This window comes from Ctenopharyngodon idella, chromosome 7 (genome assembly GCF_019924925.1).
Source record: "Ctenopharyngodon idella isolate HZGC_01 chromosome 7, HZGC01, whole genome shotgun sequence".
NCBI lineage: Eukaryota > Metazoa > Chordata > Actinopteri > Cypriniformes > Xenocyprididae > Ctenopharyngodon > Ctenopharyngodon idella.
In genome coordinates this window covers 50,218,798-50,245,839 of record NC_067226.1, presented here as the reverse complement: position 1 = coordinate 50,245,839, position 27,042 = coordinate 50,218,798, and the positions used below count along the sequence as shown (strand labels likewise).

Below are 27,042 nucleotides of genomic sequence, written 5' to 3'. Positions count from 1 at the left end.
GTGACGAAGGCTTTCCTATTTCAAAGGCTTCTTCGAATACGGCCTATAAATGCGTCCTTCTTTCCCCGGGCCGTGAAGGACAGAACGAGTGGATCCTTCACAGCCCAGCCTATCCCAAGATTCACTGCACACCGGTGACGACTGGATTCTTTCAAAGAAAACTACAGGTTGTGCTTTGGTGGTCGATGATTTACATTTAAATGTAAGTCTTGTGTTTTAATTAGTTTAAATAGCTAGCCATAAATGTTAGAAGACCAATGGCCTAAATGTGTCATTAAAACAATTGTCATAAGTTTCAAGGTATTACAGATCTGTAGCTCTGCACTTGATTAGCTGCATTTGTTAAAGGCAAAACTTGCTCTAACATTTGGTTTTGTTTTAGGGAGAAAACAGCAGATGCTCAGTTTAAACTGAGGATAAAAATAATGATTTATTCACTGAGGCCAGAAATTCAGCCAGTGTGTTTTGAGGATAAAGGCTACAATCCTTTTATAATATCTTCATTTAACCATCTTGTACATAAGTTAAATTAACCCTCGCCCTTTACAAAGATCTCCACAATAAGTCAACCAATAGACGATGCGATACTCTTTCACTTTGTTGTGTTTTTGCTGTCATGCAAGTTTTGTCAGATCATCTTTAAACCAATGTTGTGCATCCAACTATATGATTTCTGGTGTTTGTGCTGTTGTGTCTAATCTTCATAAGCTGGCATTCCTTTGTAAACAAGCGTTTAGTTTTTCTCTTGTTTTAGGATAATTCTGGGGGGAAAATGTCCTGCTATTTACAGTATACACTCACAGATATCAACAATCAGCATATGAATCTCAACAATGGTGACATGCTTCATGCCAGCACACAAAACACATTCAGATTCCCAGCATGCATTGTGGCACAAATAAATGATGCAGCTGAATTCTTTTGCTATTTATTTCTGAATATTTCTGATTGTCACCACAGTTGAGGTTTGTATGATGAGTGTTGATGTATAAGTGTGTCTCAACATTTACACAAAAGGTTGTGTCAGTGGCTGAATTTGTTTCTTTTTTCAATAATGTTTCAACTCCATCATTAATTAAATCAATCATGAAACTAGAGAAAAAATATTAAAAAACATATATACAATATCTCACAGAAGTGAGTGCACCCCTCACATTTTTGTAAATATTTGATTATATCTTTTCATGTGACAACACTGAAGAAATGACACTTTGCTACAATGTAAAGTAGTGAGTGTACAGCTTGTATAACAGTGTAAATTTGCTGTCCCCCCAAAATAACTCAACACACAGCCATTAATGTATAAACCGCTGGCCACAAAAGTGAGTACACCCCTAAGTGAAAATGTCCAAATTATTCATCAAAGAATCCTGAAAAAGTATCACAGGTTATAAAATAATATTAAGCAGCACAACTGTTTCCAACATTGATAATAAATCATCATATTACAATGATTTCTGAAGGATCATGTGACACTGAAGACTGGAGTAATGATGCTGAAAATTCAGCTTTGATCACAGAAATAAATTATATTTTAAAGTATATTAAAATAGAAAACCATAATTTTAAATTGTAATAATATTTCACAATATATATATATATTTTTTTTTCTGTATTTATTATGTAATAAATGCAGCCTTAATGAGCATAAGAGACTTCGTTCAAAAACATTAAAAATAGTAATGTTTCCGAACTTATGACTGGTAGTGTATATATATATATATATATGCAATATATGCACTTCATAAGACCTGATCTGAACGAACCATCAATCATTAATGTAACCCTTCTATCACTTCTTAGGCGGGTTATTAGGCTTTATATCAATGCACCAGTTCAGCTAGAATCTGGACGTACACTTGCGTTCAACGTTTGTGTCTTTAATGGGGATTCCCTGTCGGCGTCTTTGGCTTGGAGAAGGGTGTTTCTTGGGTTCTTTGATTCACTGCAGGTCTTTTCGGGTCCGGATTGATGTCGTGGGAAGCCAATCATGTTCTGGTGTGCTGGAGGATGAATGGAGTCTCCCTCGTGGCTGAAGTCTGACGTTTTGAGGCGGCAAAGACTGTAGAGCTGTTGATTAAACTTTGAGGCAAAACTTGACTCAGAACATGAGGCTCTCATGGAAAAGAAAGGAAACTAAGTAAAAGAAAGAAAAGTAAGTGAGACGAGAGTAGTTAGATGGCTTGAATGAAGCTGTTTGTTCTTAACCCAAATCTGATCTTTGTCATTATTGTCTTCTCATCTGTCTGATTCTTTGTTCGTGTCCTGAATTTATAAACTGAGGTGTTTGTCCAACCTCTTTGAGGAGTTCTAACCAATTAGGTATCGTCTTTGTTTCAGAGGTGGCTTTTCTCCTCCTCTCACCATGAATTACATGTTATCTGTGGTCTCTTAACTTTCCTCTTAGCAGAGAGTACAGTTTAGAATGATTTCTCTAAAGATAATACGACACATTTTACACAGATTTCATTCATGCCATCCTTTGAGTTATTAGAAATCAATCACGCACATTGTAAACAACACACTCTTTCAATCAACCATTCAAAACTTAGAATGATTACATGAATTGTGAGGGATCTAAGCATAACTAGTCACATGTATAGGGTGAAAACATGATACAGAATTAGGCAGTTGAACGATGTTTGATTACAAGTCCATCTAGAAATGTTTTGGAACGATCTGATGCATTTTTGATATGTAAAGTCTGAATCTCTGTGGGTTTTAAGAGATTTGAATCCTGCGTTTCAGAGGTCATTCAAAGGGCTTGTAGGAAAAGAAGTTCTGTCTTATTTCTATGTTTCAGGGATCTGAATCTCTGGGTTGATCTGGAGTCTGGAGTGTTGAGTTTTTGCATGTAATTATGTTTGAACGAATCATCTGGAAGATTCATTTGTGTGGTTCACCCTCAAATCCTACACTGCTGTCTTACGAGCGGGGTGCTCTGCTGTTTAAGGAAACACGACGATGTTTTTATTTTTCAGTATTTTTTGCCACAGCTTGAGTTTGGCCTTGAAAGCGTTAAGTTTGTCTGTTGCTGTTAAAATATTTTCATTCTTTCCTTGCAACTTTGTGTTAAGCTCATTTAAGTGACTAAAAATGTCTGCGAGGGATGCAATCTTAGCCCACCATGAGTCGTCGTTGATCTGTTCTTTGTGGGGTATGTCGTGCTCAGTTGAAAACTGCCTGAGTTTAAGCTCATAGACATGGGAAAGCACCTTGCCCCGTGACATATGGGGCGTCTTTGATTTGGCGATTAGCTCTGCTACTAAGAAGCTTGTCTCCTGAGCTTTCTCAGACACACGCACACATGACATCATTTGTTAGTTCTGTTTAACATTTTGTGCTTTTAGTCACTTGAAGTATTCTGTGTCTTTGCTAAATCGTGGTGTTTTGTGTCTAAATGTCTCTTCAGCTTACTCGGTACCATTGCTGCATTTGATAGCTTTTCCCTGCAGACGAGGCATTCAGGTGTGGGACAGATAGCATCTCCGATCCATATAAAACCGTAAGCCAGGTAGCTTTCACTGTACTGCCTGATTTTATTTTTTATGGGTGGTGGTGTTCTGGGTTGATGTCTGTCTGTCTTCTGGACTGTGACATTTCTGCGATTCTCTCCTGAGAACAGTCCAATTGGCGGTAAATAAATATTTAAACTTTAAATATGTATGAAATATATCAGTGTTTTTTTGCTTAGTTATTTTCATTTGGACATGCTCATATGTTGGTATTTTGATATATTTTTAATGGTAATGTTTAAATGGTAGGGGGCGTGGAGAAAGGTCTTCATCATTGGTCACTAAAACTGTCACCAGGGTGTGGGGTAGGGTTAGAGTTAGTTTCTGTTGTAGCAGTTTACCTTTCGGGACGCCCATTACTCTGACCTGCAGTGACCCCTGTCTCCTCATTTAACAACTCTCACTTCGACCTTCATGGACTTCGAAGGACGCAGCTCTGATTTGAAACACAGTTATAGTGTAACATTCCTGTAGCTGCAATAAAACTAATAGATGAATAAGACTGGATGAAATATGAAATATGACTAGAACAAAAACACTCACTGTTTATCCTGTTTCACGTCAGAGATGTAAATATTCTCCACCCTGAATGTCTAAATGTGATGTGGACATAATCAAATGAGTGATGAGGATGTGTTTACATGCAAATGTGTTCATATGTTATAAACATGAAAAAAAGGTAAACAGCAGGAATATGAAACAACTCAAAATAATTAAAATAAATGTAATTCTCATGAAAAAAATCATTCTAAAAATAAAAAATATTAACAATGTTTTATATCTGCATTCCAGCCAATCACAATCAAGTATTTAGAGGAAATAAGACTGAAACAGCAGCAGCAGAAGATGATGTTATTATTTCAGTGGGATAATGAGAGTCCAACAACCTTTACTAACATTATAAATGAACTTCAGGGGAATGAAAGCACGATATGAGCACTTTAATGTCTTTATCTCGTCTCTGTTGTGAATGTCTCCTCCTCAACACCAGGGGTCTCTGCTCTCAGAAGAGGGAAAAGAAGAAAGACCATGAGAGCAGAAAAACGTTTCTCCCTCTTTGTCACCAGCACCAGATAAAAAATGAGAAACACAAACATACATGATATTTTAATTAAGGTCCATATTCATATAGACTGACACTGACTGACACAGATGTCAAGATGCAAATAAAGGGAAAGAGTTGGACAGTTACACAAATATAGAGGAAGTGAATATGATATAGGGGTTTTCAGAGTAATAAACAAATGATGTGATGATGAATGAGGGATGAGAGCAGATATAATGATCACACTGTTTAAAGCTGCAGACAGAAACATCAGACTCAGGACAGAAACACACGACCTCTAAAGTAAGAACAACTCACATGTTCATTCTTCAAACACAACTAGACTTTGAGATGTTAATATTGTCTGAATGATTGTGAATTGTGTTGTTCTGCTATTTTTTAAATTACATGATCATGTTTTATTTCAAGATGAATATGGGATTATCTGAGTTTTTCAGTGTGTTTCTTCCTCAGAAATGGAGCAAACTCTATATTTCATTCTTCTTCTCATTGGTGAGTGTGTTTGTTGTTTTATTTATGGTTTATAGTTTCATCAGGTTTGACTCTGTTATGAAAAGCATTAAATCAAACCCTCTCTTTCACAGCTCTCTGCTCCGTATCTGAATGTGTTCAGCGTCAGTATCACTTTATAAACGTGACGAAGAACTGGACTGAAGCTCAGAGATACTGCAGAGAGAATTACACAGATCTGGCCACCGTTGACAACATGAACGACATGAACGAGCTGAACAAGAGTGTGAATGATGGACATGTCTGGATTGGGCTGCAGAAGACGGGTGTTGATAAATGGCAGTGGTCTTCAGGTGATCCTGCGCTCTATCTGAACTGGGCTCCTGGACAACCTGATAGCAGAGAAGAGATGTGTGTTATGATGAGAAATGGACAATGGCATGATTTGTCATGTAGTAACAGCCTGACTTTCATCTGCAGTTCATCTAACAACAGTAAGTTCAGCTCCCTATATTGACAACAAATATTATTTATAGAAAGATGCACTATATGTTGTACAAAATTGCAATGCAATACTAAATGCTTTTACTTTTTAATGTGGTCATAAAGAGACTGTGGATTTAAAATTGAAATATTTTCACATTTTCAATTTAAGTCAATTTCTAATTCACTCACATGTTGATCTTTTGTTGTCACTTGGGATAACTGCATGAATCTTTATCAGAGAGCATCGAGAATTTACAGCAAGATTTATATTGTAAAGAATGAATACAAGAATATCAAAGCATTGTTTTGACTAACATAAATTGTAAGGTATTAATCAATGGATAAAATTTCAATATGCAATAGACAACCTGTCACATCTTAATATTTATGAACAAAACTCTTCAGTTCAGTTATTGTCTTAATACACGTCAGTGTGATTTTATTCTGTTCACTTTTTAAATATTTTAATTTTTATTTTGGAGATTGTAATTCAATTCAATTCAATTCACATTTATTTGTATAGCGCTTTTCACAATACATATCGTTTCAAAGCAGCTTTACAGAGAATGCATGTCAACATTACAATTTGGAGACTGCAGTTAGCTAATAATGTAATAATTTAGGCGATTAATATACAATCACTGTTAGCAATTTAATTGAAGGTAGAAGCAAAGAGCTCCTGGAAAAATGAATTACATATTAACAATAATTAGGATATATAGAAATTTGCGAATGTGCGTGTTGATCCAGATGTTGCATCTTCTGAAGTCATCGAAGGAGTTGGCGCCGTCTCTTCCAAAGTTTTAGTCATCTGAGGTCTTCTTAAGAGGCTGGATACAAACTGAAGCTGATGTACTCTCTAGTCACCTCGGGACAGAAAAAACAGAAAAGCAAATGGAGAATAATTAGCATAGCTGCTGTTCATAACATTAAGCAAAGATAGTCATGTGCAATTGATCTGATATGAGATGGATTATGTGAATGCTTGGCTGAAGAGATGTGTCTTTAATCTAGATTTAAACTGGGTGAGCGAGTCTGAGCCCCGAACATTATCAGGAAGGCTATTCCAGAGTTTAGGAGCCAAATGTGAAAACGCCCTTTAGTGGCCTTAGATATTCTAGGTACAACCAGAAGTCCAGAGTTTTGTGATCTTAGAGCGTGAAGGACTGTCTAATATAACACCCAGGTCTTTAACTGTCGAGGATGGAGTAACAGTACATCCTTCTAAATGCAGATTGTAGTCTGAGAGATTCTGTGTACAGGTTTTTGGCCCAATAAGTAATACTTCAGTCTTATCTGAATTTAGCAGAAGAAAATTACTAGTCATCCAATGTTTTACTTCTTTAACACACTCTGTCAGATTGGATAATTTAGAGTTTTCATCTGGTTGTGTTGAAATATATAATTGAGTATCATCGGCATAGCAGTGGAAACTAATTCCATGTCTTCTTATAATATTACCAAGTGGCAGCATGTATATTGAAAATAGCTGTCACGAATACGGCTCCCGCGGCTCCTCCTCCCGGCCGCCGGAGGGAGCCATCACCTGAGTTCTGAGTCACTTCCTTCTGGACTACGTTACCCATAGGCCCTCATTCCTGGGACTGATTGCACACACCTGCATTGCATCACACTCACACTATTTAAGACGCACACACGCATCCATACACTGCGAAGTCTTGATTTGCCCTGGTGATCACTACTGAGCGTTTTCTTGTGGACTGTTACCTTGCTATCGATTGGACTGTTTATCTTTTGTGAACCTCTGCCGCCTGCCTTGAACCTTGTCTGTTTCCTGGATTACGTTTGTCTGCCGCCTGCCCTGAACTCTGCCTGTTGTAAGTTTCTGTTTGTCTGCCGCCTGCCTCGACCCAAGCCTGTCCCTGTTACCGCTACTGTCTTGCCCTTGTCTGCCTTGTGCTTTGTTGTCACAATAAAGAAACTGCAAATGGATCCTCACGCTGTCAGCCCTTCATTACAATAGCAGAGGGCCTAACACAGATCCTTGAGGCACTCCATGATTTACTATCGTTATCTTAGATTTTTCCCCGTTTAAATAAACAAAATTGTGACGGTCTGATAGATACGACCTAAACCACCGTAATGCCTGTCCCTGGATACCAATGTAATTCTGTAGTCGATCTAGGAGTATTTTATGATCTATAGTGTCGAACGCAGCACTGAGATCAAGTAACACTAGTATTGAGATACAGCCTTGGTCAGAAGCTAGAAGTAAGTCATTTGTAATTTTAACGAGCGCAGTTTCTGTGCTATGATGAGACCTGAATCCTGACTGAAATTTTTCATAGATAGCATTTTTTTGCAAGAAGGAGCACAATTGGACCGACACCACTTTTTCTAGTATTTTAGATATAAATGGAAGATTTGAAATGGGTCTGTAATTTGCCAATACATTTGGATCTAATTGTGGTTTCTTAATGAGAGGCTTAATAACTGCTAACTTGAACGGTCTTGGAACATGACCTAGAGATAAAGACGAGTTAATAATATTGAGAAGAGGCTCTTCTGCTACAGGTAACAATTCTTTCAGTAGTTTAGTGGGTATTGGATCTAATAAACATGTTGTTGGTTTAGACGCTGTGATAAGTTTATTTAGCTCTTCCTGTCCTATAGTTGTAAAACACTGCAACTGTTCTTGAGGGACGATAATTGAGGCTGAATCATAAAACTCTGTCAAGGGTTGTACATTTACAATTGTATTTCTGATGCTTTCGATTTTTTTCAGTAAAGAAATTCATAAAGTCATCGCTACTAAACTGTAATGAAATGTTTTGTTCTGGTGATGTCTGTTTATTTGTTAATCTAGCCACTGTACTAAACAAGACCCTTGGATTGTTTTGGTTATTTTCTATGAGTTTGCGGAGATGCTCGGCCAATTCTCAAAAGTAACTTTTTTTAAGTAGATGTTTGAAACGAATAAAACATTTTAGACATGAATTTGTGATAATTAGTTACAGAGTATGTGATAAACCATCTGAACGTCTTGAGCTGTGAGATTTCCATTATGAAAAGAATAAACTGAAATATAACAATTCATGAAAAGCGGCAATTCCTTATGTGTTATTTAATATATTGTAATGTATTACCGCAATGTATCATTCTGTATATTTTTCAATATATTTAAACCATTTAATATATTGATCAAAAATATATGGATTGTATTGCATATATTTTATTTCCATAAGGGAGAGCTTGATTCATTCATCTTTCAGGATCTCAACACAAACCTGTAAAAACATCATTCTTAGATGAACTTTAAATGAACTCACATTGTCCATTACAACTTAAAATCAATCAGACTAGAAACAAGACAAACACTAACATTAATATTAATATTGCAACAATATTCATTTGTCTACAATCCAACATTTTTAGTAAACTTTTTACTGACATATTTCTAAGAACTAGTTCACAAATATATTCAGCTGCAGTGAAACATCTTCGTTTCTCTCATTCAGATCTTTGTGTCTGAATCAAGTATTCTAGAGAAATGTGTAACAAAACATCATGAAGAAATATAAAGTTTCCATAAAATGATCACAAATTATACTTAATGTTTTATCAGCAAAATCATCATGAATATATTGTGAATATTTAATATATCATCAGCTGTAGAAACAGTCTTTGAATGACACGTGTTTCTGATGTTTCCACTGCTGCTCTTATTCACATCCAAACCATAAAGCAGCATAAGAATAATGAACAAACTGATTCATGAATCTGTTTCCATTTGTTTTTCTTAAAGTGAACACAGGACTCGTCTTTGTCAATCAGACGATGAATTGGAGAGACGCTCAGAGTTACTGCAGACCGAATCACACTGATCTGGTCAGTGTGAGGAACCAGAATGAGAGTCAACAGCTTCAGAAGTTCATCAATGATAGTCTCATATCTGGTGATGTCTGGATCGGTCTGTTCAGAGACTCATGGCAGTGGTCAGATCAGAGTAACTCCTCATTCAGATACTGGAATACTGGTGAACCTAATAATGCTGGAGGAAATCAAAACTGTGTAGAGATTTATCCGAACGCTCAGGGACAATGGAATGACGCCCCTTGCGATGAACAACATCCTTTTGTGTGTCATGAAGGTGAGCAGATCCTCACAAAACACACACAATCCATCCATCACCTCCAGATATCTTAAAGTTCACACTACATGTCTGACATGACAAATTCCTCCACAGTGTTTGTTCTGCATGTTGTTTTTGATCAGTCTCTCTCTAGTTTCTGCTTGTGGTTTGTTTTGTGTCCAGATAAACTGATTCTGATCAAAGAGAATCTGACGTGGTCTGAAGCTCTGAGATACTGCAGACAGAATCATACGGATCTGGTCTCGGTTCATTCAGAAGAGATTCAGCGTCGTGTGATGAATGTGGTTAAACAGGCGTCTACTGAGGAGGTGTGGTTGGGTTTACGTCACTCCTGCACTGTGGGCCTCTGGTTCTGGGTGAGCGGACAGACCGTGTGCTATCAGAACTGGGCTCCAGGGAACGGCACAGGAGAGGAAGAGTGTGAGTGTACAGTGAGATCTGGAGCAGTTCAGTCTGGAGGAGATCAGCGCTGGATCAGCCTTCCTGAGACTGACAGACTCAACTTCATCTGCAGCAGATATGAAGAGTGAATGGATACACATACATTTCATGTAAGATAACAAATGCTTGTGTGTTCACTTCCTTTAACTTCAGTGTCATTCATCACTTGGTTTGTTGTGAATCATTCATCACGTGTATCAAACTGCTAAAGTCACGTGATTTCAGTAAACAAGGCTTTTTTGAAACATTTCAACATTTTAATGGTTTGCCACTATGATCTCTGTGAACCCATGAACCTGTGTCTGTATGGTTATACAATAAAATAAAAGAGACTTACACAGTAGGGTATCATGTAAGTCTAAATAAACAGTTTCAAATATTGAAGTTTGTTGTTCAGTTGTTAATTGTTAAGAGCCTCGACGTCCAGAACTGCTGTTTGCTTTCACAAACTCTTTCTGTCTCGTTTTGTGTTATTTACTAACTTCAGAATTAATTTAATTTTGTGAGGGGTCAAAGGGCATCATATACTCATCATTATACTGTATGTTTATACTGTTTTCTTTCTATTCTATCATGATATAATTCATGTAACTGAAGATGGTGTGAGTTTTTTAAATTCCTCATTTGTGTTTTAAGGATCTCTGTATGCTGTTGTGGCTACTTCTCTCTCTTATATTGAGTTTCATGTGTTAATCATGACTTTATATTAGAAATGACTGGATGACTGTGAATCAATGAGAACATTATGTGCCTCAGCTAAATGAAATATTGTTTATTCATGAAGGAGTGAAGGTTGGGTATAAAATATCTCATTCTTTTGTGCTAAACATAAAAGAACGTGTCAACAACAGCAGCTCAAATAAACTCATGTACAACCAGCAATCTGATCTCTTGACTGTTTCCCAACATCAGAACATCATTATATCACAAAATCCAACATGGTTTAAATCATATTTCAAACATATTGAGGATACATAAGCTGTGTCTCAATTCAGATACTGCATCCTTCGAAGGTTGTATTCAAAGAACGAATGCGTCACAGCGGCGTGACGAAGGCTTTCCTATTTCAAAGGCTTCTTCGAATACGGCCTATAAATGAAAAATCCTTCTTTCCCCGGGCCGTGAAGGACAGAACGAGTGGATCCTTCACAGCCCAGCCTATCCCAAGATTCACTGCACACCGGTGACGACTGGATTCTTTCAAAGAAAACTACAGGTTGTGCTTCAGTGGTGACTGATGATTTACATTTAAATGTAAGTCTTGTGTTTTAATTAGCTTAAATAGCTAGCCATAAATGTTAGAAGACCAATGGCCTAAATGTGTCATTAAAACAATTGTCATAAGTTTCAAGGTATTACAGATCTGTAGTTCTGCACTTGATTAGCTGCATTTGTTAAAGGCAAAACTTGCTCTAACATTTGGTTTTGTTTTAGGGAGAAAAGAGCAGATGCTCAGTTTAAACTGAGGGAAAAATGATTTATTCACTGAGGCCAGAAATTCAGCCAGTGTGTCTTGAAGATAAAGGCTACAACCCTTTTATAATATCTTCATTTAACCATCTTGTACATAAGTTAAATCAACCCTCACCCTTTACAAAGATCTCCACAATAAGTCAACCAATAGACGATGTGATACTCTTTCACTTTGTTGTGTTTTTGCTGTCATGCAAGTTTTGTCAGATCATCTTTAAACCAATGTTGGGCATCCAACTATATGATTTCTGGTGTTTGTGCTGTTGTGTCTAATCTTCATAAGCTGGCATTCCTTTGTAAACAAGCGTTTAGTTTTTCTCTTGTTTTAGGATAATTCTGGGGGGAAAATGGTCTGCTATTTACAGTATACACTCACAGATATCAACAATCAGCATATGAATCTCAACAATGGTGACATGCTTCATGCCAGCACACAAAACACATTCAGATTCCCAGCATGCATTGTGGCACAAATAAATGATGCAGCTGAATTATTTTGCTATTTATTTCTGTATATTTCTGATTGTCACCACAGTTGAGGTTTGTATGATGAGTGTTGATGTATAAGTGTGTCTCAACATTTACACAAAAGGTTGTGTCAGTGGCTGAATTTATTTCTTTTTTCAATAATGTTTCAACTCCATCATTAATTAAATCAATCATGAAACTAGAGAAAAAATATTAAAAAAAAAAAAACATATATACAGTATCTCACAGAAGTGAGTGCACCCCTCACATTTTTGTAAATATTTTATTATATCTTTTCATGTGACAACACTGAAGAAATGACACTTTGCTACAATGTAAAGTAGTGAGTGTACAGCTTGTATAACAGTGTAAATTTGCTGTCCCCTCAAAATAACTCAACACACAGCCATTAATGTCTAAACCGCTGGCCACAAAAGTGAGTACACCCCTAAGTGAAAATGTCCAAATTATTCATCAAAGAATCCTGAAAAAGTATCACAGGTTATAAAATAATATTAAGCAGCACAACTGTTTCCAACATTGATAATAAATCATCATATTACAATGATTTCTGAAGGATCATGTGACACTGAAGACTGGAGTAATGATGCTGAAAATTCAGCTTTGATCACAGAAATAAATTATATTTTAAAGTATATTAAAATAGAAAACCATAATTTTAAATTGTAATAATATTTCACAATATATATATATTTTTTTTTTTCTGTATTTATTATGTAATAAATGCAGCCTTAATGAGCATAAGAGCATAAAACATTAAAAATAGTAATGTTTCCAAACTTTTGACTGGTAGTGTGTGTGTACATATATATATATATATATATATATATATGCATTATATGCACTTCATAAGACCTGATCTGAACGAAATCATTAATGTAACCCTTCTATCACTTCTTAGGCGGGTTATTAGGCTTTATATCAATGCACCAGTTCAGCTAGAATCTGGACGTACACTTGCGTTCAACGTTTGTGTCTTTAATGGGGATTCCCTGTCGGCGTCTTTGGCTTGGAGAAGGGTGTTTCTTGGGTTCTTTGATTCACTGCAGGTCTTTTCGGGTCCGGATTGATGTCGTGGGAAGCCAATCATGTTCTGGTGTGCTGGAGGATGAATGGAGTCTCCCTCGTGGCTGAAGTCTGACGTTTTGAGGCGGCAAAGACTGTAGAGCCGTTGATTAAACTTTGAGGCAAAACTTGACTTAGAACATGAGGCTCTCATGGAAAAGAAAGGAAACTAAGTAAAAGAAAGAAAAGTAAGTGAGACGAGAGTAGTTAGATGGCTTGAATGAAGCTGTTTGTTCTTAACCCAAATCTGATCTTTGTCATCAATGTCTTCTCATCTGTCTGATTCTTTGTTCGTGTCCTGAATTTTTAAACTGAGGTGTTTGTCCAACCTCTTTGAGGAGTTCTAACCAATTAGGTATCGTCTTTGTTTCAGAGGTGGCTTTTCTCAAGGTCTTCATCACTGGTCACTAAAACTGTCACCAGGGTGTGGGGTAGGGTTAGAGTTAGTTTCTGTTGTAGCAGTTTACCTTTCGGGACGCCCATTACTCTGACCTGCAGTGACCCCTGTCTCCTCATTTAACAACTCTCACTTCGACCTTCATGGACTTCGAAAGATGCAGCTCTGATTTGAAACACAGTTATAGTGTAACATTCCTGTAGCTGCTGTAAGGGTGGACCTCCTACAGGGGTTCAGACTGTAGGGTTGCCGAGCGACTAAAGAAACGTTATCAGCAAGATGGTAGAAAACTGTACATTTCTTGTCTATTACCACCCACTGCTACTTATACCAACGACGGAAATAAACGCAGTTACAATAGCAAAATATGTGGGAGAGCGTTGCTATAGTGTGACAATATTGCATTGCAATAGGGAGCACTTCAAAGTTAATACCAAATCAAAACTAGTTAGCACATCATTTGTAATAGAAAGAGTTTAATGACAATATCTGATTATGGTTACACTTAAAATAATTACAAAAGAGATGTATGAGATGATAAAATCATATACCATTAATCGTACCCAGCATGTATGTAAAAAGTTATCTGAGAGATTGAGAGAGAGTGAGAGAGTGAGGGAGAGAGAAAAAGAGAGAGAGAGATTGAGAGAGAGAGAGAGAGAGAGAGAGAGAGAGAGAGCGAGCGAAGTCATTGTTTGTTCCAACAATGACTTCAGCTCCATTTTTTCTTTTTTACAATATTCATTGAACCATTGTTATCAACATCAGTCATTCTTTTTTCCATTTCATTAATCTCAATCTCTAAATTGTTCACCGTTCTCTTCACTACAGCAGTAACATTATAAGAAAATTGTTGGCAAAAAACTTTGATCTGTGCTTTTCCCACTTCCCACCATTGAGTCAGATTTTCAAAATTAATTTTTCTCTGTCTCCAAATTTCCCAAAAAAAAAAAAAAAAAATCTCTCAAAAAAATCCTTGTCTTGCAACAACTTTACATTGAAATGCCAATAAAATGTAGATCTTGACCCTTTTACAATATTATAATCTAAAGTCACCATATGATGGTCTGAAAAGCCATTCGGTGAAATATAAGTATTAACAACTCTATTCATTTCTGATTTACTTATATACAACCTGTCCAATCTTGCTCCTGTCATAACAGAATCTAATATCTTTATCCAGGTATATTGCTTTACAAACTTATTCCTACTTCTCCACACATCCTCTAAATTAAAAATTTTTTGTGACATCAAATAATAACTTACTAGATTTTGAGTGAGGCTCCTCACCATTCCTATCTAGTAAAAAATTAGTTGTGCAATTCCAATCACCTCCTACTACAACACAATAATTACCATCATCATATTGCTTTATTGCATCATTTAACTTCTGGAATGTTATTTCACGATGTAATCCTATATTCGGAGCGTATACATTAATGAAAAGAAATTTAACACTTTTAATTTCTGCTATAACTAATAAAACTCTACCTTTTTCTATCTCTATTGTTGTCACAATTTTTAAAGCCAAAGATTTCGAGAAGAGAATTGCAACACCCATACTAAAATTTGTTCCATGGCTTAATTTACACTCCCCTTCCCACCATCTATACCACTCCACTTCATTATTTCTATCAGAATGTGCTTCTTGTAAGAAAATTATTTTAACATCATTTAATTTAATAAATTCAGAAATCATTGCTCTTTTAACCCTATCTCTTCCCCCATTTATGTTTAAGGATCCTACTCTTACAACCTCCATAAAAATATTCCAAAAGAGGGAAAAGAAAGACAGAAATAGAAGAAGAAATAGAGACACCCTTAGTGAATTACACATCATTATCCAGTTTAGTTAAACTTCCTTTTCTTTGGGGTTTTCCCCTTTCTTATTTTCGTGACAAACTTTTTCAAACGGAACCTCTTCCTCTTACTTAGTTTATCTTCTCCTACTCTTTTCATCCAGTATAAAACAGAACATTCAAATTTCTTAGTGTCAGCGAAGTAATCCTTCACTTCTGCTACTTTCCCAAAAGTTTCATCCAAAAAAACATCTATTTCTTCCAAAGAATAAACCTGTTCACATCCCACCTGAGATAAATTTGACACATCTGATATATCTGACAATGCATCATCCTCACTTTCCTCCCTTCTTCCCTTATCCACCATTTCTCCAGATTGATTATCCTCCAAAATCACTATCCCTGCACCACTTGACTGATCTCCATCAACTAACATCACTTCTTCACCACTTTCCACCTTTCCTTTTTGCTCTTTTTTCTTAGTTTCTGTCCTCACCTTCTCTTCAACCATCTGTATCTCACCATTAATATCCTCTACTACCTTCGACACTTCAGTACCATTAGTCTCACCCTCAATACCGACACTACCTTGATCCTTTTCATTCTCCTTATTTTGATCCTCAGTTTCCACTCCTTCTTTCACGATAATTTCCTCCACACTACCATTCAAATCCTTACTCTGACCGGTCTCATTTACAACTTCTTCCCTATGTGGGCAAGACAATCTTACATGTCCTACAGAACTGCATTCAAAACAGCGCAATTCCCCAGTGTTTGCGTACAACATGTACGATTTTCCTTCGTACACGCAACGAAAGGACACGTTTAAAGTTGGAGCGTTCAAAAACATAAACACCTGCCGTCTGAAGGACAACACGTGCTTCAAAGACTCATGTTTACATCCAAGCGGCACCATCTTAATTCCACTCGCAAATTTTCCATACCTAGATAGCTCACGCTGTATATCTTCATCAGGAATGAATGGCGGCACATTTGAAATTATTACCTTTAAGTAGTTATATGCTGCACCTTCTGTCAAAATGATGGATCGTGACCTTTGACCTTTCTGACCTCTGTGACCCTTGGGGCCACCCACGACGTTCCCCTCCCCCACGGACCACCCACGAAGTTTTCCCATCCCCCTACCATGGTTGACCGTAGTATCACCCCAATGACCTTTGACATTGTTGGTGATCCTCCGGGGCCCGATATGACCTTTGTCCACATATTTTGAATAGCGATGGTGCCCTGTGAACCTCTGGACATCTTCTGGGTGATCAAATGGCAGACGGATGATTTTAAGGCTTTTTGAACTCTGACACGCCATATTTGAGGGTGTGATGTGATGGCATCCGCATTCCAGCTTGCTTGTGGTCATTTTATGATGCTCTCATCTCTCTGTCTGTGCAAACGATAAACAACACGAGTCTAGAAACGTTTGGATCAAAATGACAAAAGAATAAACATGGTATATTTTATGAAATAATAAATCGGTTGAGTCATAAGCTTTAAAATGGGGTCGAATTTTATTGCATGGGTTTGCTAGTGGTTAAAAGAATGAGCCATAAAACAGTAATAAGTTTAAATCGTATTTACAATATTCACAGAAAACTTTAAAACATCACAATAAAGTCAGGAAAAGATTTCCTCGTGCAATGATGTTCGAATGAAATTGGTTTACAAATGCTTATGAAATATAAAACACACAAAATGATGTTCATCAAGTAGTTGAATTTTCATTTTAACTTTGTCAAAGCATAAGAGGTTTTTGTGGACATGTCCATGTTTTTGTGGAGACCTTCCATTGACATGACTATTTTTTATCACTTATCCCTAAACTCCAACATCACAGTAATTCAAACAGTTGATTACTATAAATGGTGTTTAGTATATTTAGTATATTTCAAAAAGTTAACTGAATAACATTCACTTCTTTTAAAAGTTTATAAATAAATTGTATAAAATTAAACATGCTTCTAAAACAGTATTAAACATTTATTTATAAAACAACTCATGTTTTTTCAGAGAGCAGGGGAAAAAAACACTCCTTACTTTTTTTTGATGTCCTTAAAGTCTAAAAATCTCTCTCTCTCCAAGTAACTTCATGCAACCGTGCTGTGAAACCTGAGACAGAGGGGGGTGATGAAACATTGTTTTGTCTGTGCTAACTTTTATTTCAAAGCATACATTTAAAAGTTTAAATTACATCTTTTAAAAAGTCTCAAGTCAAATCTTCCTAGAAGACTGATTATCTGACTTAAAACCTAAAGTATATTTTTATTTATCAGTGTATGTGTAAAATGTTGGGGTCTCACACATTGTGCAACATTTTCAATAATTCCTTAAGAAAAATCACCAAGCATTTTCAGAGAGAGAACCTGTAAAATCTCAGGCTGGTTCTTATCTCTATTTTAAATGAAATGATTCTAAATAAATGTGTAACATCAAACATGATGCTAAAAAATATTTAAACAAATTAAACATAGTTTAGTTTTAGCTAAATAAATAAATAATTATAAATATGAAAACGCCTTACATTTTCAGAGAGTTGAAGAAGCAGTTCTTGATGATAAAAAGTAAATAGTTTAAGTTGTATTATAAACAAAACACTCCCAGATCCTCCTAGGAATAAACTCTAGTGTGAATGAGAGATGGGAGGGTGGAGTCAGACAGTTGAGCTTCTGTCACAGCATACGTTAAGACCGCTAACTCCTTTCCAGAGTGAATGCTTCTGTATTAAATTTATTTCAAAGCACAAATATGTTCTTAAATATGATCTTTTAAAAAATTACAAGGTTGTTTAAATCCATTCTTTAAAGTTTTAATTGAATTCAAATATTCTTCCTAGAAGTCTACTCTATCGGGATAATAATCTGATGCCCTACGGTGGAAATGATTTTGCCTGAATTTAACCTAAAGTATCATTTATATGTGTGTATATATATAGTATTCCATGTTTCATAGATTAAAGCAAAAACTTGTACTTAGTCATCTTAGATCTCAATAATACAAAAAAGATTCAAGCAACATTTTTGCCCATGAGACACACAATGTTTTAAGAAATCTGTATGTTTTTAAAATAAACTGCAAATATTTAATTTGATTTTTTTTAAAAATCCAAAAGTGAAGGTGTTTGTGTGTTTGAAGCCTCACAACTCGAACGTAACTCAGAACGAGGGCTCAACATTGCTCTTGTTTAAAGTCGTATCTTTGAGAAAATCACACATTTTCAGAGAGAGAGATCAGATGTTCCTCTGTGTTGCTCCCATGAAAAAAAGTATCTTGAGTGAATATTTCATTTTACTCATCTTATTTTAAAGCATGATATTACTTATAAAATAAATGATATAACATGATATAACTTCAAATAAAAAAGTGGTCATATGTTGTCATATTATTTTGCTGTGCCTGAACTCTGCATCTGACATTCTGTACTATCTATGATATAGACTGGCACAAGCATTTGTCACTGTATATATAATACCGGTTATCTACTCAAAAGTATGTGTACATTTTTAAAAATATCTGTTTGTCACAATATCTGATGACACTAACAGGAAGAATGCCCTTTGACCCCCAGTGATTTAAAGTGACCCTACAAACGACATGTTTTCAACTGAGTGAATCCACACATGCCAGGGTCTTTCAGAAGATGCGACTCCACAGGGTTCAGTCAGTCTCCTGAGATTGTTTAATTTCCCTTAAAAACCAAAGATTAGGCCAAATCCCTACCAGGCATGTCCACATCAGACTCTGTGGTAGAAAATGTCCTTGCTGTTAAAACCTAGTATATCTGTTAAATATGTTGTTTTGTGTTTTAAAAACCATACATTTAAACTTGCATTTTTTTTTCTTTTTAGTTGACGCATGTCTCATAGATCTATGTGATTTTATTTTTCTTATTTCTATAGTTTCAATTCCTAGTAAATATAAAACAAAAGAATGATGTCGATTTTTTTTTTTTTTTTTTTATTGCTGCAAAGTTTTTAACAATTAGATATTACACAGTTCCTCACACAATGCAACTTTTAAGGATAGGCTCATGACAATGCGTGAAAACACTACATATGTAAGATAGTTTTACCAAAAATCAAATACTGTATTACATTTTTTTTTTTTTTTAAAGATAATCTTACTTTAAAGTATGAATGAAAAGTTAAAAGCAAACATATATTCATACCTGTTTGTTCTGACACACTGCCATTCATTGTTTTATAAAATGTGCTTTTATTATTTCTACAAGGGTTCATACTACTTTTATCAGTCTAATGAATATGAAGTTAATACATGATGAAACAGAATATCACGCTACCAAATACTTTTGACACAATGTTTTTAAGAATTTTTGTTTGTTTGTTTGTTTTTTAAATACGACTAAACCACTTTATTTTTTCTTTTGACAGACTATTAGACAAAAATCATTTTGCCGTGGTGTTGAAATAGGACTTATTTCAAAGTTTCAGACATGCTACAATCATGCGATACAAGGATCTGGCTGAAGCTTCATAATAAACAAAGAAAAGAATAGGTCATTTTCACTTGTCAACATGTATTATACACACTTTCAACATGTATTATACGATATTTGTACGTTATTATTCACACCATCTGAAAGGTTTCAGTAAAGCTTTAGATCAGAAGCCGAAAGCTATGATTTCATTCAGTTTGAGGAGGGTAATCAAAGTTACACACTGAAGTAAAGCTATAGATCTCAAACATGATCTTTGTACAAATTATATGAGCACAATAAATTCTCACATCTAAATTCAAGAGGCCTAGTAACTAAGAAAGCAGTGACATCAGGTAAGAAAAGTGTTATATACAGAAGTTCACTCTTGATTTACTGTGATAGGCATTTTTACCCCCTTCATTAGTCTTAGTCACATTATAAAGACTATCAAGATCACTGGTAGCATTTTATTCGTCGGTCTGTATATGTTTTTAGCCGAATACTCCTCTCTGGTTGCTTTCACTGTAGGTTTCTGCAAATCACACATGTGTGATGAACACAGACCATTCATTTAAGTATCTTTTTAGATGTATGACTGAACTTCTGACAAAACCAATTCTGTTTAATGAATCATTTCTTTCAACATCACAGCATGACGTTAAAGAATATGTGTATTATAGTATACAGTTTTGTTAGAGTCTATGTCACGCTGTTGTAATGCAAGCTTATTTTTAGAACTATAACATCATACACCCTTGTAAAGAAGAAATTCAAACAATCATTATACCGGTATTATACGTACAAAATTTATGTGTGTACGACATATAAGATACATTTAGCTATAATGTAAACATAATACAGAAATCCTCTCTTCTGATCTATTGCAAAAGATTGTAATTTGTAAATGCCATTTTTCCACTAGCAGATGACACTGTTCACAATTTTTATTAGTTTGTATATATGTACAGTTTTAGATAAAGACTGCACTCTGAGTTTGGTCAAACATGCAGCTACTCGCAGGACATAATGAAAACACGAACAAATGATACTCCTACTACATGAGTGTTTAAACTAAAAGTGTAATGTTCTTTTAGGCCATCTTTCTGGTCTGTCTATGAAGCGGTCACAAGACACATAATGCATCAACGTAAAAAGTGAGTCTTGCTGTTTTTCTGTTACATTACAGCTATTACACTTCAAACTTTTATAACTATTGCACTTAGAGCTATGCATTTCACGGCACAGACATAGACACACAGTTCTTTTGTGCTTGTCTTTAAACAACAGTTAAGTAGATTAATTGAAAATTAAATTGAACAGTGGGATGATTCATGCTTTTTTTTTTATTATTTTTTTTTTTATTATTATTCTGTCAACACCAATACTTTGACACCAGTGTTTTTTGGTGTCTGTCCTTTAGAACTGATCCAGAAATGATTTGTTATTCTTTTTATGAAAACGTGTGATAGACAGTTTTTTGTCCTCATCAGCAGAATACTAAAATGTTTTAACATATTGTAAATGTCAATAGTTTTAACTAGCAAATGCAAGTGAACTGTTATTAAGGAGATAATTTACATTTTATATGTGAAACAAACTCAGTCTCAGTCAGTTGGATTCTAGTTTCTATTGAACATTGTTATTGTACCGCATGTTTAACAGTGCTAGGGTTCTTGGGCTCATCAAACTTCACACAAGTCACAAAGTCTTTATCAGTGATCATCTGACTCTGAAGCTAGACTAAATATTAGGATGTAGTTTGGAGACATTTGAGTTTTCTTTGATTTGTTTGCACTTTTCCTGAAATACACTGCTTTTGAAATTATTTACCAATTTTTAATATCAACATTTTCAACGTATTGCTGTGTGATTGTAATATTTGTGTGTGTGTGTGTGTGTGTGCGTGTGTCTGCTTTCCTTACACTTTGCATCCTTGAATATGCTGTAGTCAACTTTAGGTATTCTCGGCATCTCTTTATTCGTAGCATTTGCTTGATTTAATAAAATATTGGTTTAAATCATCATCTTCACTTGAGATCTTTACACTATTTTATTATACAATCCTAGTTTTTAAATAGCGCTGAAATAGATTTTTGGGGTGGTATGTGGATATTGAATATAGCACAAGGAGCTCTGAAATATTTTATCTTGTAAAACATTTAAAATGACTTCAAACGCTATATAGACGTTTACCCTCCAGGGGTTAGAGGTTACACAGCGGGTGTTCACATTCTCTCTCTAGTTAAAACCTACAGGCCCTACCTACTGAATAAGCTGTAGGAAACGGTCTGCAAAGCTACAATGGCTACTCCACAAGCTCCTGAAACTTCTGTTGAAAGTTATGTTAAAACAGAAGAAAAAATTCCTTACGCACGGCAGAAAAAACACAGGATTCGTTTGACCAAGTTTCTTCATGAAGATGAAAATTTTGTGAAACAGGAATTTCTGATGGCCGATGTTTATGTGGGCGGTTTTGTTTTTAACAAAGCATCACGTATGGTTAAACTCTACGCTATGGAATTTTTTTTGAAGAAGAATTTACATCACAGACACATTGTGTGCTTTTGCCCGCCAAGGACTGGTCATTTTTCTACAATCGTATCTGGACCGATCTGAATGGGATCGCTGATAAAAGCTTTTACATGAACAAGTGGGATGGAGTGACCCCAAACGTGCGGTACAAGGTGATACAGCCCGGTGATAACGTAACTATATCAACCTGTTGGAACATGTCACTTCACGACCAAAACCTCATTAAGTTGATGAAACCCCGTGAGGAATGCGAAATGGACTTTTCGTCTCAATCTGATGACGAATGGGACCCCGACTGGCCAATTCCAGAGGACGACCCCTTCGAATGCTGTAGGTCTACAAAGAGTCTATATTTTGAGTGGAGCGATGTACCCGCGTTAAGTACCATCTTTTTAACAATAGACAAGTTGTTTAATTCGAGCTGAATTCATTTTGAGTATTACTGAATGATCAATCAGTCATGGTGATGCGCTTTAATATGTAATATATGGTAGCATGATGTAGCAAACCCTGAAATTAACATTGATATCGAGCCCTTGCTTCTGTTTTGTTTGTTACTTGACATTATCCATGTTCCTTGCTATATGTGTAATTGTTTTTGTTTAATAAACTGATTGGATCTAATTTCCCTCGCCTCTAAGAATCTCTATGTTACAGACATAATGACTTATTCCAATTATAGAATTTGTTTAAAGTATGTATATTTTTTGAAAAAACACTAAAATTATAAATATGTGCATTATGTTTAAAATTTTACTTGAGACAATTTAATATGACGATGTCAATAAAAGTCTTTAACGGAACATATTTGGTAGTGGTTAAAATCAGCGCAAAATAAATTCCATCCTACTTCTGCATGTTATGTTTGTTTTGTTTTTGTCTTTTGTTTTTGATAATTTTATTTAATTTATTTTTTACCTCAGAATCAGGATTGCAATTTGTGTAATACTGTTTTTAATGATCTCAGACATGGTCGTAAATAACAACAAGTGATTCAAACTTTTATTTCAAAGTTATTGAATATACATTGAAGAAATGACATTACATACATAAAATAAAACAGTAATCATGAAATTACAGGTGGTCTAACCATAAAAGAAAATCTCTGCAGACTATCATGTTTCGGTCTAGGACGTGATTGACCAGCGTTTCAACAATTTCGCCTATGGTATTTTCATCAGCATTGTTTGAACGCAGTGAGACACAAACATCTGTTACAATTGTACACATACAGAGAACCACAGTAACTCCTAACTCTTCGGTACATTCAGACATCACATCCAGAACTTTTCTTATTATTTCACAGATTGGTTCTTTGGTGTAAACACACATGCTCGTCACATCAGAATACCATGAATTTGTCAGGCCTCTTACGACATCCATTTCCTTGTTGAGATTTGTTACACGTTTAGTATCCCCCTCACAGGCCTTATTCGAATCAAATGCAGCATCGATGATCTTGTGCATCAGCTGAACCATCTGTCCTCTGAAATAATCTTTAAACATACAGTCCAAGATCCCTTTTAGAGGGCACTCATTGCCCGTGGAGCACTGGCACGCGGGGTGTCCGTGCACAGCCTCATCAGAACACATAGGTGGGTCGTTCCCCATCAGCTTTTGCATAGACTCAGAATTCAGCTCGAATTAAACAACTTGTCTATTGTTAAAAAGACGGTACTTAACGCGGGTACATCGCTCCACTCAAAATATAGACTCTTTGTAGACCTACAGCATTCGAAGGGGTCGTCCTCTGGAATTGGCCAGTCGGGGTCCCATTCGTCATCAGATTGAGATGAAAAGTCCATTTCGCAGTCCTCACGGGGTTTCATCAACTTAATGAGGTTTTGGTCGTGAAGTGACATGTTCCAACAGGTTGATATAGTTACGTTATCACCGGGCTTTATCACCTTGTACCGCACGTTTGGGGTCACTCCATCCCACTTGTTCATGTAAAAGCTTTTATCAGCGATCCCATTCAGATCGGTCCAGATACGATTGTAGAAAAATGACCAGTCCTTGGCGGGCAAAAGCACACAATGTGTCTGTGATGTAAATTCTTCTTCAAAAAAATTCCATAGCGTAGAGTTTAACCGTACGTGATGCTTTGTTAAAAACAAAACCGCCCACATAAACATCGGCCATCAGAAATTCCTGTTTCACAAAATTTTCATCTTCATGAAGAAACTTGGTCAAACGAATCCTGTGTTTTTTCTGCCGTGCGTAAGGAATTTTTTCTTCTGTTTTAACATAACTTTCAACAGAAGTTTCAGGAGCTTGTGGAGTAGCCATTGTAGCTTTGCAGACCGTTTCCTACAGCTTATTCAGTAGGTAGGGCCTGTAGGTTTTAACTAGAGAGAGAATGTGGACACCCGCTGTGTAACCTCTAACCCCTGGAGGGTAAACGTCTATATAGCGTTTGAAGTCATTTTAAATGTTTTACAAGATAAAATATTTCAGAGCTCCTTGTGCTATATTCAATATCCACATACCACCCCAAAAATCTATTTCAGCGCTATTTAAAAACTAGGATTGTATAATAAAATAGTGTAAAGATCTCAAGTGAAGATGATGATTTAAACCAATATTTTATTAAATCAAGCAAATGCTACGAATAAAGAGATGCCGAGAATACCTAAAGTTGACTACAGCATATTCAAGGATACAAAGTGTAAGGAAAGCAGACACACGCACACACACACACACACACAAATATTACAATCACACAGCAATACGTTGAAAATGTTGATATTAAAAATTGGTAAATAATTTCAAAAGCAGTGTATTTCAGGAAAAGTGCAAACAAATCAAAGAAAACTCAAATGTCTCCAAACTACTTCCTAATATTTAGTCTAGCTTCAGAGTCAGATGATCACTGATAAAGACTTTGTGACTTGTGTGAAGTTTGATGAGCCCAAGAACCCTAGCACTGTTAAACATGCGGTACAATAACAATGTTCAATAGAAACTAGAATCCAACTGACTGAGACTGAGTTTGTTTCACATATAAAATGTAAATTATCTCCTTAATAACAGTTCACTTGCATTTGCTAGTTAAAACTATTGACATTTACAATATGTTAAAACATTTTAGTATTCTGCTGATGAGGACAAAAAACTGTCTATCACACGTTTTCATAAAAAGAATAACAAATCATTTCTGGATCAGTTCTAAAGGACAGACACCAAAAAACACTGGTGTCAAAGTATTGGTGTTGACAGAATAATAATAAAAAAAAAAATAATAAAAAAAAAAGCATGAATCATCCCACTGTTCAATTTAATTTTCAATTAATCTACTTAACTGTTGTTTAAAGACAAGCACAAAAGAACTGTGTGTCTATGACGTGCTGTGAAATGCATAGCTCTAAGTGCAATAGTTATAAAAGTTTGAAGTGTAATAGCTGTAATGTAACAGAAAAACAGCAAGACTCACTTTTTACGTTGATGCATTATGTGTCTTGTGACCGCTTCATAGACAGACCAGAAAGATGGCCTAAAAGAACATTACACTTTTAGTTTAAACACTCATGTAGTAGGAGTATCATTTGTTCGTGTTTTCATTATGTCCTGCGAGTAGCTGCATGTTTGACCAAACTCAGAGTGCAGTCTTTGTCTAAAACTGTACATATATACAAACTAATAAAAATTGTAAACAGTGTCATCTGCTAGTGGAAAAATGGCATTTACAAATTACAATCTTTTGCAATAGATCAGAAGAGAGGATTTCTGTATTATGTTTACATTATAGCTAAATGTATCTTATATGTCGTACACACATAAATTTTGTACGTATAATACCGGTATAATGATTGTTTGAATTTCTTCTTTACAAGGGTGTATGATGTTATAGTTCTAAAAATAAGCTTGCATTACAACAGCGTGACATAGACTCTAACAAAACTGTATACTATAATACACATATTCTTTAACGTCATGCTGTGATGTTGAAAGAAATGATTCATTAAACAGAATTGGTTTTGTCAGAAGTTCAGTCATACATCTAAAAAGATGCTTAAATGAATGGTCTGTGTTCATCACACATGTGTGATTTGCAGAAACCTACAGTGAAAGCAACCAGAGAGGAGTATTCGGCTAAAAACATATACAGACCGACGAATAAAATGCTACCAGTGATCTTGATAGTCTTTATAATGTGACTAAGACTAATGAAGGGGGTAAAAATGCCTATCACAGTAAATCAAGAGTGAACTTCTGTATATAACACTTTTCTTACCTGATGTCACTGCTTTCTTAGTTACTAGGCCTCTTGAATTTAGATGTGAGAATTTATTGTGCTCATATAATTTGTACAAAGATCATGTTTGAGATCTATAGCTTTACTTCAGTGTGTAACTTTGATTACCCTCCTCAAACTGAATGAAATCATAGCTTTCGGCTTCTGATCTAAAGCTTTACTGAAACCTTTCAGATGGTGTGAATAATAACGTACAAATATCGTATAATACATGTTGAAAGTGTGTATAATACATGTTGACAAGTGAAAATGACCTATTCTTTTCTTTGTTTATTATGAAGCTTCAGCCAGATCCTTGTATCGCATGATTGTAGCATGTCTGAAACTTTGAAATAAGTCCTATTTCAACACCACGGCAAAATGATTTTTGTCTAATAGTCTGTCAAAAGAAAAAATAAAGTGTTTTAGTCGTATTTAAAAAACAAACAAACAAACAAAAATTCTTAAAAACATTGTGTCAAAAGTATTTGGTAGCGTGATATTCTGTTTCATCATGTATTAACTTCATAT

At 35.5% G+C, this 27,042-nt stretch overlaps 3 protein-coding genes across 3 annotated transcripts in view; all 3 read left to right on the top strand.

Moving 5' to 3' along the window:
• Positions 1 to 27,042, top strand: part of LOC127516580 (C-type mannose receptor 2-like) — an 85,951-nt gene that overhangs the window by 33,222 nt on the left and 25,687 nt on the right. The gene's annotated exons all lie outside the window — the stretch shown is intronic.
• LOC127516588 (macrophage mannose receptor 1-like) overlaps positions 1 to 27,042 on the top strand; it is a 56,520-nt gene that overhangs the window by 3,791 nt on the left and 25,687 nt on the right. The window lies entirely within an intron of this gene.
• LOC127516582 (macrophage mannose receptor 1-like) lies at positions 4,774 to 10,456 on the top strand. Its single transcript, XM_051901356.1, has 5 exons — positions 4,774 to 4,863; positions 5,035 to 5,073; positions 5,166 to 5,525; positions 9,284 to 9,628; positions 9,794 to 10,456. The coding sequence occupies exons 2-5, from the start codon at positions 5,037 to 5,039 to the stop codon at positions 10,159 to 10,161; spliced, it is 1,110 nt and encodes a 369-aa protein (XP_051757316.1). The 5' UTR covers positions 4,774 to 4,863; positions 5,035 to 5,036; the 3' UTR covers positions 10,162 to 10,456.